Source organism: Castor canadensis, chromosome X, assembly GCF_047511655.1.
Source record: "Castor canadensis chromosome X, mCasCan1.hap1v2, whole genome shotgun sequence".
NCBI classification, from domain to species: domain Eukaryota; kingdom Metazoa; phylum Chordata; class Mammalia; order Rodentia; family Castoridae; genus Castor; species Castor canadensis.
Window position 1 is genome coordinate 124117236 of NC_133405.1, and position 15611 is coordinate 124132846.

A 15611-nucleotide genomic window follows, 5' to 3' on the forward strand; every position below is an offset into this window, starting at 1 on the left:
AGAGTAAATAAAAGTGAATACAAATTCAAGCACTTAAGTCTAAACTTTTCTTAGGAAAAGACAAATGAACATGCTGACCACAGAGGATAATTCTGTTCAGGTCAATTTCTTTTTAACAGAACTATATATGAAAATGAGTAAGACATTATTCCTGTCTTCAAGGCATTTATAACATAAAGAAGGATAATTACTATTCGTAGCATAGAAAAGATGTAAAGTGCTATGCAAAATAAAGTTAAGAGAAGTGGCATTTCCAAAAGGCCTTAAAGGATGTGACATAATTTTGATAGGTGGGATAAAAAGATATACAGGGCATATTCTACAAAGGTCTCACAACACAAAAAGAAAGAATGTAAAATCTATTTTGCTAATGATAAATCATCCACATGAGCTAGAGTACAATTAAGTGCACTGATGTACTGGAAGACAAAACTGAAGGAATGCTTGAATAATGTGTGGACTCCTTTGAATTGTAAGGAGAGAAGTTTATAATCAATTTGGAAACAGTGAGAAATTTCTGAAAGTGACAAAACTGGAGCTTTGATCTAGAATGACAAGCCTGAATGTGACTGGTTTTATACCTCAAAGTAGGTTAAACAAGGAGGTCATGAAAACATATTTTATTAAGAAATTTATGTCTAATATCGCCTTCAAGATACAACAGAGAGACATGGCAAAAGAACTGAGACATTAAACCAGATGTAAGTTGGGATGGGGTGGTCAAGGCAAGAATCAAGAACACAAAATTTTGTTTAAAAGCATCTTAAAAGTGACACATTGAACAAGACAGGGAATGGGAAAATGAGAATGAGGTAGAAGTTAACTGATGAATGTCATGAGCTACTGAATAAAAAAAAAAGAAGTAGGTAATGTGAGAGCAAAATGTCCTAAGAAGGGCATGGCATCCTCTTAAAAAATGAGTATACAGTAGGTGGAGGGTACAGAAAGTCCTACGTTCTGAGTACATTTAGAGTATTTCAGTAATTGTTTGGCCAAGTACTGTACTTACAGTACCTAAAGTTCAGATTATAAAAGTATCTCTTTCTATTCTACTTACTGTTTCTTGACCTATAAATAGCAAAATTTAAACCCACTACTACCTTAAAATAATATTCCTAAAGAGAATGTTGAGCCAAATAGTACAGCTACTGAAAAGTCTCATTGAGAACATAAGTCTCAAAGGGCAATATAAGAATGGGATAGGTTTACTACAAAGTAATTGCCAATAGCAGGCATTCATACATTCAAGAAATAGGCAAAAACTAAATCACTGATTAGTTGCATGTTAGGTTCTCAAAATTACAGAACATGTGGGTTGATCATATCTGACACCAAGTGCACCTGAATCATCACAAATCTTAATAGTAGATCTTAATTCACTGAAAATTATTGTAGCCATTCTCCACATAACAGCTCAAAGTTAGTAACAGAGGTATGCTATGCAACGTGTGAATTCTAAACATAGAAAACTCTCCATTTTGACCTCACTCTACATGTAAAAGTTAAAAGGTAACTTGTTTTCAAGATCACTTTGGTTATCCCTTTATGATATGAGAAAACATTAGGTAAGTATGAATTAAGTAACAATAAATCCCTTGATACTCTCCTTCAGACTTTTCAAAAAAACATATGGCTCCCATTTAGAATTGCTGTCTTGGTTTACAAGACAACAAAGTATTGGTTCACTACTGAAAAGTAAACAAACTGATAATTCAGTTCTAGGTGGTTAGAAGAGACACAAGAAATGAAAATCATCCACTCTTGTATCATAAATATACTTGAAATTATTTTCAAAGTTAGCAGTGCTGGGCGCTAGTGGCTCATGCCTGTAATCCTAGCTACCCAGTGGCAAAGATCAGGAGGATCATGGTTTGAAGCCAGCCCAGGCAAATACTTCAATGAGACCCAGACTTGAAAAAACCACAAATAAAGGGCTGGTGGAGTGGCTCAAGGTGTAGGCCCTGAGTTATTTGAAATAAAAATTGAGTATCAAATATGAAGACATATAGTTAGACCATTTGGGAACTTCAAAGCTAATAAAATATTCTCTATCTTCATGAATGTCTCTTTGGATAATAGCAGTAAATTGATGACTTTCTCTTTCCCATGATATAATTCTGGTGAATGTCTGATGTATTCCAAAATTAAAGGTCAAAAAGTTACTCTCCAGGCTATACAGTAAGCCTGCCTTGTTCATGGATTTATTACATGCGTTTTTGACCAAGTGCAGTCAAATAACTAAATAAAAACAAAAGAAAGTTCAAAACCAAAAATTTTTAATTCCCACACATACATTATGCAACTCAGTTCACATGGAGAAGCTCTCAGCTCTGTGTTATTGCCAGTTGTGTTTAAAACTTTGCGTGATCTGCTCAGTGTTTCCCTGTCCTTAATTTTGTAAAAAGATGCCTCATGAAAAGCAAATAGTGCCCAAAAAGCAAGGTGAAATTTATAGTACTCCTCCCAAGCCAAAAAGGGTAGATAATATCTTAATTTAAATGATAATGTGAAAATTTGATTTGTTGAAAGGCAGCATGTATTTTTCCCTTTTAAAAATTATTTTTTTGGCATATAATAATTGTGATATTTACATATGTAGGTGGGATGTCTTTAGCAGAAGTTGGGTGGTGTTGTGGGAAAATTAATCAAGCATCTGCAGTATTCAAGATAGAGAATGAAATAAAAATCTAGTTTTTGATGAGAAGTATCAACAGTAATTCTTGATGGTAATGTAGCCTACTTCATGTGGTTTCAAGTACTCAGATTTACTGTAGATACAGTATAGATATGGTATAGGTTTAGAGTACTAAACTCTATGCATCCTGAGCATTTGTGATTTTTCATCAATGGTGATCTCCTTGGAATGACATATTCATGGATACTAAGGGTCTATTGTAATGAACAACATCTGAAAACCTGTAGCTTCAAATATATGGTGCAAATACAATCTATACAGCACAAAAAATATACTGAAGGATTTAAGTCTATATTAATAAGATTTCTTACATCTTTGAGAAAATATAGGCAATATAAGAACCTTCCAACTATCTCTGTAATGAATGACAGTAAGCAGAAAGATAAGTTAAATCACCAATTTTCCTAATTGATCCAAAAGTTTTTTTCATGACCATATATTATCCTTTGCTCTCCCTATTTCTGCATCATTATCCAATAATAACCATGGTAACCTGAGAAAGAAGCAGCAGCAATAGGCTGACATCAGACTTACAAAGAGTGGTGGCTACAGGCCTTAGATCTCCTAGATGTATATTGTTATTACACTTAAATAGATTTCTGCAGAGTATCTACAAGCCAATTTCCCTCCACCATTACCACTTCTCTTAGTCTTATATGAGGCTTGATTCAAACATTTATATTAGCTGCTGTACCCCTGAAGGCATTGATTTGGGGATCCTTGACTACCACAATATTCAAAGTTAAAAAGTCAGTTCACGTAATTACATTATTGTTAAAATTTATTATTTATATGTTTATGTATATATATGTAAGTGAAACTAATATTGTCTTAGAATAAAACTTTGAGATTATTATCTGAATGGAGTTTAATTTAATCAAACTGATATAGTTTAGTCATCCCCATTGAAAGCATGAGACTAATAGACATTATGATCTTATTATAATGATGTACTTAGAAGTTTGGATATATCTTCTGGTAAATAAAATCCTTATTTATTGGGCCATATGCATAGTTTCTCAGTAAATATATATTTGGTTTCTTTAGAACTATTTGTTCTTGAATCACAGACTTCCAAAACAGTATCTTATAAACTCTTGGCAAGATACTTCTCATTGATGCAATATGAAATTGCTAGTAAATTCACAGAAACAAAGTTTGTCAGCTAATACCTGTTGCACGATTGTTGTTAATTCCAGGCAGAGCTGTATTACATTATTTCTTGTAACTGAATAGTCTGTCACAGCAGCAAATGGTGACCTACAAAGGGAAAAGGAAAATTGTGGTTACTAGGAGTAGAAAGTACCAAATTCAATACTCCAAGATGAGATTTTGAATAATATCAGATGAATTGTTCTAAAGCTTACATACTGATGAAGAGAATTTGGGACTTATTTAAAGAGAAAATAGAAATTTTGGAAGAGAATTAAATTTTAGAAATATAATATTTTCTTTTTATCAAATTTTTCTTTTTAAAGTTCTTAATATTTAGAGCCTCTTATATACTACTTTCAAGGCATCTTCACTACATCCAAAATAAAACACCAGAAAAGGAAAGCTTTAAGAAAAAATACTTTCTTCTACTTTCAAAAGAAGGCAAGATCTTAAGTATGGTATCAGATTGAAATATTCACAATTAAGAGTCACAATAGCTAATGTTTCCCACGGGTTTACTATGTGCCAATTTCTACTCTGAATGCTGTACATATACTAAGTAACTTAATCTTTATAACAATCATTATGAGATAGGCACTATTATTCCCATTTTACAGATGAGAAAACTAAGTGGAGAAATGCTTATTGACTAGTGTAAAGTCACATAACTGGTAAGAGATGGAACTGTTGTTCAAACCCAGAAGTCTGAATCTAGAGCCCAGCCTCTCACACAGTTAAAAAGCATAGACTACCTCTATGAATTTACCGAGATTTTATCTTGAACTAATATCACTTTTTGGTAACAATTTTGTGTACGAATGATAACTATGCTCTAGTTTAAAGTTTATATTTTCAATATTGATATATAGACAGTAGCATCTTTCTTGCAAGTATTTGCTACCAAGTGAATTAACAGTGACTCTTATACTCCAAATCCTCTCTCTTGCTTGTGAATGCCCATCAGGTTTCTGTGGGGCCAAAGCTTACTATGATGATTTGGAAGGTCTATTTTAAAGAAAAGGAAACAAACTCACAAACAGAAAAGAAGGTATAGATGTGAAAATGTATCAAGTTACTAAAACCTCCGTGCTTTATATTTGTTTCCATTGAGATCTCTAGACAATTCACTTGAAATACTTAAGAGCTGCTTTCTCACCACAAACTGAAATTGATTCCTTTTAGAAAACCCTATGATGCAAGCACTTCCCAATCTCAAAGGATTGGCCATATAAGACAGAAGATATATCAGTTACATTTGTAAAACATACTTTTCAAAATTATGTATCTTTTATTGTGGACATTTTAATAACTATTTAATAGCATGTCATTATAGTTTTAATTTGGATTTCTCTAATAATTATCTGTATTTATATTATATATAAAATCTACCTCTAAGAGTAGCAATATTTTCCTTAATAATTATCTCAGAGTTAATGATGTTAAACATCTCTCATGTGCATAATTTGTTATACATCTATACTTTTTGGTGAAATGTCTGTTCAAGCTCTTTATCTATTTTCTGTTGGGATTAATGATAGTCATACTTTTGAATTTAAGGAGTTCTCAATACATTCTATATACAAGTTCTTTGTTGAACAGGTAAACTGTCAATATTTCTTCTCAGTCTATGGTTTGTCTTTTCATCCTCTTAACAGAGTCCTTAGCAGGAACTAAAAAGTTTTTAATTTTGATGAGGTCAAATTTATTGGTAACTTCTTTTCGGAATTGTGCTTTTGGTTGTCATATATAAGAAAGCTTCATGTGACCCTAGGTTATTTCTCCATCTAAAAGTATTATAGCTTTAGTTTTTATATTTAAATCTATATTTCACTTTGAATCCATTTTTGTATAGGGTGTGAGGTTTGGGTTGAGGTTTACCTGTGCCTATCCAAGTATTATAACATCCTTTGTTATTTGTTGAAAATTATCATTCTCCACTAAATTGCTTTGCTCTTTTGTCCAAAAATCAGTTAGCCATACTTATAAAGGCATAATACTGGATTCTATTTCTATATTTCCACCAAAATCACAATTTTGATTACTGAAGGTATATATAATAAAACTTGAAATCAGGTCATTAATTTTTAAAATACAATAAATTTACAAACATAAGTTAATTTGTTTCAAAACTACTGTGTTCTCTTATTTCTCAGTATGAATTTTAGAATTAGATAGTCTATCTATAGAAATTTCTGCTGGAATTTTGATGTGCTTCATTAAACCTACAGGGAAGTTTGAGAAGCATTTATATCTTTCCTAACTTGATTCTTTCAATTTATCAGCTCGGTATGTTTCTCCATTTATTTAGGTCTTCTTGGGTTTCATACATCAGTATTTCATAGTTTTCATATGGATCCTGTGGAAACCTTGTTAAATTTATATGCTGTCATCACATTACTTTTGAAGCAACTATACATTGTGCTATGTTTTTCAATTTAGTTTTCAAATATTCATTGCTATGGGGGGGAATAAAGGAGAATGGTGGAGTGGGTAAATTCAAGTACGAAATATTTGATATATTGTAAGAACTTTTATAAATGTCACAATGTACCCCCATCAAGCATAACAATAAAAAACCCAAGATGGACAAATGGGACTACATGAAATTAAAAAGCTTCTGGACAACAAAAGAAATGGTCTCTAAATTGAAGAGACCACCCACAGAGTCGGAGAAAATATTTGATAGCTATACATCAGACAAAGGACTGATAACCAGAATATTCAAGGATCTCAAAAAACTAAATTCCCCCCAAATCAATGAACCAATAAAGTGGGCAACTGAACTAAACAGAAGTTTTTCAAAGGGAGAAATCCAAATGGCCAAAAAACACATGAAAAAATGGCCACCATCCCTGGCTATAAAGGAAATGCAAATCAAAACCACACTAAGATTCCACCTCACTCCTGTTAGAATAGCTACCACCAAGAACACCACCAACAACAAATGTTGGCAAGGATGCAGGGAAAAAGGAACCCTTATACACTGCTGGTAGGAATGTAAGCTAGTACAACCACTTTGCGAAACAATATGGAGGCTTCTTAAAAAACTAAACATAATCTGCCATATGATCCAGCAATACCACTCCTAGGGATATACCCGAAGGAATGGGACTCAGGTTATTACAAAGGTGCCTGTACGCCCACGTTTATTGCAACACTATTCACAATAGCCAAGCTACGGAAACAGCCAAGATGCCCTACTACTGATGAATAGATTAAGACAATGTGGAATTTATACACAATGGAATTTTACTTAGCCACAAAGAAGAATGAAATTTTATCATTTGCAAATAAATGGATGGAACTAGAGAACATCATCTTAAGCGAAGTTAGCCAGGCTCAGAAGGTCAAAAATCGCATGTTCTCCCTCGTATACAGATTATAGACCCAAAACAAATACAGTAATATTATCAAACATGGGTTACACACTAAGGGGAGAACATCTACAGGAGAAATAGGGAAAGGAAAGGCAACCTAAAACTTGAATGTCGTTGATGTGCTCACTGTAGAGGAGCGAATATAGTAATCTTAAACTGGCAGAGGCCACTATGCGAAGGGGACCAGGAAGTAGTGAAGAGGTCTGGCAGAGATGAACCAATGTGGGTTGCAATTCACAAGTGCATGGAAGCAACACTAGGAAACTCTCTGTATAGCTATCTTTGTCCCAAACTAGCAAAAATGCTATGTCTTTCTTATTTCTTATGTTTTCTCTTCAACAAAATCAGAGAACAAGAGGTTGGAACAGGTTCTGCCCAGAAGTGAGGAGGAGGAAGTGGCACAAACAATGCATACACATATGAGTAATGTAAAAACGATGAAATAAAAGGAAAAAAACAAATATTCATTGCTAGTATATGGTGATAGGATTAATTTTTGTATTCAGACTTTGTATCCTACTGCCTTGCTATAGTTCTTACAGGTTTTTTTGCATTTTTAAATTTTCTACATATACATACTATCTTCAAACAAGGGAAGTTTTATTTCTTACTTCCCAATCTCCATGCCTTTTATTTCCTTTTCTTGCCTGTTGCACTGAATGTGACTTCCTATATGATATGAAATAGGATATGTGAAAGTAGACAGCTTTGCCTTAGGAGGAAACCATTCAGCCTTTCATAATGTAAGGTTAGATAAACACCTTTCATGAAGTTTAAGTAATTCTACTCTATTCCTACATGCTGATAATTTTGTTTTTCTATGTTAACAGGATATGATCACATTATTTTTATTCTTTAACTCATGGATGCGTAGATTATATCACAGTTAGTCATAGCATATATTTATAAATGGTTAGATTTGTCAGCTAAGATTTTAAAATCTAAGATTAAAATCTAAGATTTTAAAATGAAATTAAATCTAAAATTAAAATCTAAGATTTTAAAATCTAAGTTCATTAGAAATATTGGGTTGCCATTGTTGTTTTATTGTCTTTGATGGCCTTCGATGGATTTTAATATCAGTATAATTATTGCCTCATAAAATGAGTTGGGAAATGTTCTCTCTCTATTTTCTGAAATAGATGGTATATAACTGATGTTATTTCTTCATTAAATTCACGACTAAAATAACCTAGGCATTGAGTTTTTGTCCCCCCATCCTAAAGTTTCTAAGTATTATGTAGTTTCTTTAATAGCTATAGTAGTTCCCCCTTTCCAACAGTTTTGCTCTCCGTGTTTTCAGTTATCTATAGTCATTCATGGTTCAAAAGATTAAGCTAAAAACTTCAGAAATAAACAATGCATAATTTCAAATTACATGTTGCTCTGAGTAGTGTGGTAAAATCATGCACTGTCCTGCTCTGTGTGACCTGGGTGTGAGTCATCCCTTTGTCTTAATGTATCCACTTGTCCATTATTCACTAAGTAACTGGTATCAGACAGTTATAGTATCACGGTGCTTATGTTCAAATACCCTAATGTTGTAGCCTAATGGTACATCACAATGCCTGAGTCATTACCACTCTTCACCTCATCACACAGGCATTATCTCATTATCATCATCATCATCATTATCATCATAAGAAGGGTGAGTACAGAACAAAAAGATTTTATTTTTTGTGGTACTGGGGTTTGAACTCAGAGTCTACACCTTGAGCCACAACACCAGCCCTTTTTTTGTGATGGGTTTTTTCAAGATAGGCTCTTGAAAACTATTTGCCAGGGCTGGCTTTGAACCTGATCTCTGTCTCCTGAATAGCTAGGATTACAGGTGTGAGCCATCAGTGACCAGCTCAAAAAATATTTTGAAAGAAAGAGAGACCATATTCATTTAACTTTTATATAGTGTATTATAAAACTGTTTTATTTTATTATTAGCTACTATTGTTAATTTCATAAAGTTTGATTTGCAAATTAAACTTTATTATAGGTATGTATGTATGGGGAAAACACTATATATGTATATATATATATATATATATATATATATATATGTATGTATATATGTATAGTACTATTTTCAATATCAGGTACCCACTGGGGTCTTAGAACATCTCTTCCACATGTAAGGGAGGACTACTGTGTAGGATTATTTAGAGCACCTATTTCATCATGGGTTGTTTCAGTAGTTTGCATTTTTCAAGGAATTGGTCCATGTTAACTAAGTTGCTAAATTTATATACAAAGAGTTTATCTGAACATTCCTTTAGTGGCCTTTTAATTTTGATGATTTCTCTATTGTATTTCTGCTGTCAATTTCATTGATTTCTGCTCATCATTGTTATTGATTCCATTCAGATTGCTTTGTGCTTGATTTGATCTTAGTGTTCTACTTTACTGAGATGGGAACTGAGATAAATAATTTGAGACCTTTCTATAAATTTCCTTTTCAGCACTGCATTAGCTGTATAATACAAATTATGCTTTGTTGTATTTCCATTCTATTCAATATATTTCTTTTTATTTTACTTGAGAATTCCTCTTTGACCACTGGATTACTTAGAAGTATGTTGTGTCCTAGTTTGATTCCATTATCTGGTTTCAATTCCCTTAAATTTGTTGAAGTTTGTTTTATGATGCAGGTATGTTCTATCTTGGTAAATGTTCTTTGGATGCTTGAAAATAATTAGTAGTCTCCTGCTGTTGAACGAAGTGCTCTAAAAATGTCAATTATATCCTATTGTTTGGTGGTAATGTTTAGCTCTTCCAGTACTCACTTTCTTTCTGTATAGTAGTGTTGTCAATTCTTGAGAGAAGTCTACAAGAATAACTGTAGATTTTTCTATAATGTCCTTGATTTCGATCACTTTTTGCTTCATGTGCTTTGAAGCTTTGTTGTATGATACATACATCTTATCAAAAATTTGTGTATTTTCTTTCTTGTATTGCTTACTTTATATGTTCACTTTACATTTTAGTGTTTCATCAATTTGAATATACTAGTCACATATTACACATTAACTCTCTGCTTCTCAAATCTATTTGTTGTAACTACTTATTTGTCCAGGAATAGTAGTGATGCTAATACCCCTGCCCTTCCTTGAAACAAGTAGTACCAGGTAAGGAGCAAGAAGCACACAAGAAGAAATAAGACCAAACAAAAAGGAGCCATGTTATTTGATGGGCAGTGTTTGGTACAGTTTTCTTGGTCTCAGTAGCTATTTCCTGGTGCAGAATTAAATTTTATTCTACAGTTTCCTATCATGAAGAAGGAATAAGTTTAAGCATTTTCTTACATAAGGCAAGACTTCAAATAAATCTTGTTTTCAAAATAAAGATTTTCTCTATCACTTTATAAGCTTATACCACAAATATATAAAAGGTACTCAATATCAAGAAATCTCACTGATTACTTCAAAACAGAATGGTATTAAAAGGTATTTTATAAATAATTAGAATTAGGCAGTAATGCTAAAAATGAGAGAAAAAACTTTCACTATAAATAGCAAAATAAAGTTCTTATATTGAATAATTTGAACATTTTTCCATATTATATTATATATACAGTATAAACACCATAAATATTATAATAGTATACACAAATTAACCTGTAAACCTCCCTATAAAGATGGATTTGGCAAAGCCAAAGAAAACTGCAAAGAAAGATGAGGTGTCAAAAACAGCAGGATATAGTTTAAAAATAGACAAGTAAACCATGCATTGAAAATAAACAGTAAAGCTACCAACTGTGATTTACCACCAAGGCTTTTCCTCTGGGAAAGTCAACTGTTTCATTCAATTGAGTATTTAAGATGGGAAGAGAAAGGGATTTTGATTTTAAATTTTACCTTATTTAAGAAACGTAAACAGATGGGTTTTACAATAATTCTCATAAAACTGAAGCACTAATGAAATTGGAGTTTTTATGAATTGTAAACACAATTTTCCTAGCACCCTAATCTCTAATGCCTTAAACATTTTAAAAGTTTTTTCTTAGTATCAGATGGCATCTCATTGATCCCTTCAAAATGGAATGGTCTTGCAAGGTATTTTATAAATAATTAGAATTTGGCATAAATGCTAAAAAAGAGAGAAAAGAATAAACTTTCACTACAAATAGTGAAATAAACACTTTCTATAAATACAATTCTATGTAGCAATTTGAGGTGTTAAAGCCAAAAAATAGAGAAGTGGTACGCTTTAGATTTTGAAGAGAAATACCAAAGTGTAAATATGTTTTTATTGTTGTTTCCCTTTCCCAAGAATCACTTCCTCAACATATTGAAGAATTAATCTAAAGCTAGTGTGGTGGCCCACACCTTGTAACTCAGCACGCAGGAAGCAGAGGCAGGAGGACTGAGAGTTGGAGACCAGCCTTGGCTACACAACAAGTTCCAGGCCAGACTCAGATACATAGCAAGATCCTGTCTCAATTTCCTCCCCCACCAAAAAAGGAATTAGTTCAAAAGGAAATGTAGCATGACAAAGGAACATGAAGGAGGAAAACAACAAAGCTTTGCTGTCAGACAAAAATAGATTCAAAGTATAATTTTCATACTGGATGAATGACTTAGGCAAGCTACTTGATGTATCATATATAAGATGGTGATAATGATACTGATTTTTATGAGATTTTTTTTTAGCAGCATTGGGATTTGAATGCAGAGCCTCTCACTTGCTAAGTAGGTGCTCTTACCACGTGAGCCACTCTGCTAGCCCTTTTTTGTGATGGGTTTTTTCAAGATAGGGTCTCGAAAACTATTTGCCTGGGGCTGGCTTCCAATCATGATCCTGATTGCTACTTCCTGAGTAGCTAGGATTACAGGCGGGAGCCACAGGTACCCAGCTTTTTGGAGAATTTAATAAGTTGATATACACTAATGAAGCATTTAGTACAGTATCTAAGACGATATTAAAGATTTTTACCTACTCTCTTCCTTTCTCCCCCCTGCAAGCAACATAAAACTATAATAAACCCAAATCATATTGATATGCTGCAAGTTCTCTCCAAAATATAATAAAAAGTTCTTTTTTTTGCAACCAACATGGTTCTATTAAAAACTGTCTTCAACTATGGCATTCAAGAACAGCAATACAGTATTTTCTTTACGAAGCCACTAATATAAAAATCCGTCACTGTTTACAAGTGAAACAAGTTGTTTAGTTAAAAATAACCAAGTTTAACTATTTTTTAAATTTTTAAACTGCAGAATTATACCAAACTCCATACCAAAGGAATAAACTAAATTTAAAGATCAAATACTTGTCAATATTCATTTGCGCTGCCATTTTAAACCTTAAAAATGAAATCAAACCTATACTGAGAAGTAAAAATATTAAGAATATTTGGGCAACATCATTCAAAAACAAAATAAGACGAGACAGTCTTGCCTTATACAAAGCAAGCATAAAAGAGATAAATTTTGTTCTAGAACTTTCGATGAAATAGACAAAAACAGTAACCTAACTTATTTAGGAAAGAGATAGGGATTTAAATTATAGTTCTAAAAGTCAGCCACAAATTTTGTCAGTGTTTATTTTTTAATATTATATAAACAGCAGTAAGTTGAAAATACTACTCACATGGCTTTGATTAACAGGGTAAACGATATATTAGTGCTTAGAAGAGAACTTCAAATTCTGCAAATCTTACATCCCTATGCTGAAAAGAAAATAAAACCATGTTTATGGGTCAAATTTCTTAGGGCTAGAGGTAGAGCTGAGACACAATCCTTTCTCAGTGCTCTGCTTTTTTTTATAGTACATCATATTTACTGCATTTGGGGGATTCATAATAATGGTTGTAGAGAACACTGTTCTTTTGGATCTACTGGTATTTGATTAAGGAGTTTTCTTTTATGTGCAAAGTTGCAGGACACACTGAAACAAGAGGGCATGTGGAAATTTGGCTTGCATTCCTGCTGCTACCTAGAAAACATTTTTCCTTTGAAAAGAATAAAAACATAATTTAAACACATATCTACTAACAATCTCTAATACACGTCTAGACACTTGTCAGGAAAACAAACAGCTTAAGCATTTCAGTTCTAGATAAAATTCTATTATATTTAAACTCATATGAGGACCTTCTGAAATTTATATAAGCCAAGGAGCACTTAAGATATTCATACAATCCAGGGCAGAGGAGAAAGCAGTCAAGCTCCCCAATACATTAGTAGCACTCAATTTGTCTTTCCTCTTTTCTGTTATCACTAAAAGATTAAAAATCAGTGAAAATGGGAAGCTAATGCTATGTAAAACTATCCTGAAGTATAAACAATTTCATAGGACTTTTTTCAAAGAGGACTTGTCACCTTTAACTTCTAACCAACTAAAGTCATATATATCCTGATCCCCTAATCTACTATATACTTTTACTCCTTATTCTACCTAATCTCTCAGCATTTGACCCTACTGACTACTCTATTTTCTTTTTTCCTTATAAACGCTTTACTCCCTTTGCTTCTACAATTACACTCCCATGTAATTTCCTCCTCAGTCTCTGGTTATATATTTTAATTTTCATGAACTAACCATCTTTCAACTGCTGGTGGTATACAAGGCTCATTTTTTAATTCCACTTTTCTCCATTCACTCAAAAATATTTATTGAGCAGACACTATAGGCTAGGAACTCTTCTGGATAATTGTGATTTTGGTGAGCAAAATAGATGAAAAATCCCTCCTCTCTTGAAGTGTATATCATACAAAGAGCAGTCAGATGAGAGCAATAAAGACACAGTGTGTTAGAAAGGTCAGTATTACAGAAATTGCACAGGAAAAATAGCATCCATACTTATGGGTCACCTATTTTGATAAGGATATATACTACCATTCACTGAGTGAGCTAGGTCATCCCAAATGTCTCCCTTTCCCTTATTCTCTAGATCTTATAGGTCACCAGCTTTTGTTTACCTAACCCATACAAATTACTCTATTATTCCTCCATTCTCATTACTTCTTTAATTAAACATCTCAATAAAGTGCAGTAGAGAGGATACTCTGTAGTCAGACCATCAGGATTTAAACCTGATTCCATTTAGTTTTGAACTCAATCACCCTAAATCCAGTTTCCATACCTGTAAAATTACGTCAACCCTTATGGGTCATTTCGATAAAATAAGTGTGTCTGAAGGTATCCAAGCCTAACAGATATCATTATCAATATTAGAATCAGAATCACCACCAGTAGTAATAGCATTATTAATTCCTAAAATAGCTTCCTAATTGGATTCTCTTCTTCTCACTTTAGATTATAGAATCTTCTCCAACACTGCAGCCCAAGGAATCTTTGAAATTCATAGATCTGAACACATGCAAATACATTAGCATGGCCAAGAATGTCTTTTCTTTTGTTTTTCTCCTTCTCATCGTTTCCTTTCATTCTTTCTTTCTTAAAGCATCACCACTAAAGTAAACGATGCCTGGAGCTGAACTTTTCTATGAAAGACTATCAAAACATTCAGTGTCCTTTTTCAGTTTACATAAGTCTCACTGGAAGATTTTAAAGTTATCATGACTTTCCTTTTGTTTCCTTTCAAGTACTTATTTCATTTTCCTAGTCAAAATGCCAAATGGCCTTTGATTTAATTGAACACTGTTGTGTGGTGAGAACCTTTGCAGCAACGGAAGCTAAACAGATGACAATTTACTTCTGGCTTTTTGTCACATTGTCTCTTCTTATGAAATAAGCATAAAACACCATTTACTGATTTCATGGATTGTTATGTGTGTATTTTTATATATGTGTATGTACACATATGTGTTTTGCATATGTAGGTGAACTTGGCATTTACCAAAGAACATCTTATTAGATAATAAAAATGCCACTGTAAAAAATCAACAGTACAATAAAATCTCAAAGACGAGTACAGAGCTAAAAGCTACTTATGTGATTTTATAAACACATCTGTCATTAAGAAGTAAAGCCATTTTGTAATCTTTCTATCTGTGTAAAACAAGAGCAAAAAGAAAATATAACAGAATTCATTAAATATACATATCAAGGCTCCTGGGCGCCAGTGGCTCATGCCTGTAATTCTAGTTACTCAGGAGGCAGAGATCAGGAGGACCCTAGTTCGAAGGCAGCCTGGGCAAATAGTTCTCAAGACCCTATCTCGAAAATACCCATCACAAAAAGGGCTGGAGAGTAGCTCAAGCAGCAAGAGTGCCTGCCTACCAAGTGTGAGGCCCTGAGTTCAAACTCAGTGCCACCAAAGAAAAAAATAATAACAATAATAGCAAGGCTGAGCAAATGTACAATTATAGGGCAGGTGATAGTAAAAAAAAAAAAAATATATATATATATATATATATATAACTAAAATTGATGTGTTCTTTAAGCCTTCTGATTACTGATAAGCCTTCTGAAACAAGTGCTATATT

The 15611-nt window shown here is 32.9% G+C and overlaps 1 protein-coding gene across 5 annotated transcripts in view; it reads right to left on the reverse strand.

Annotated features, from left to right (window-relative positions):
- Cnksr2 (connector enhancer of kinase suppressor of Ras 2) overlaps positions 1-15611 on the reverse strand; it is a 258842-nt gene that overhangs the window by 189633 nt on the left and 53598 nt on the right. For all 5 annotated transcript variants that reach the window (XM_074063315.1, XM_074063313.1, XM_074063312.1 and 2 more), the window contains exon 4: positions 3868-3955. In XM_074063315.1, coding sequence (XP_073919416.1) covers positions 3868-3955 — 88 coding nt within the window. The remainder of the gene's footprint in view (positions 1-3867; positions 3956-15611) is intronic.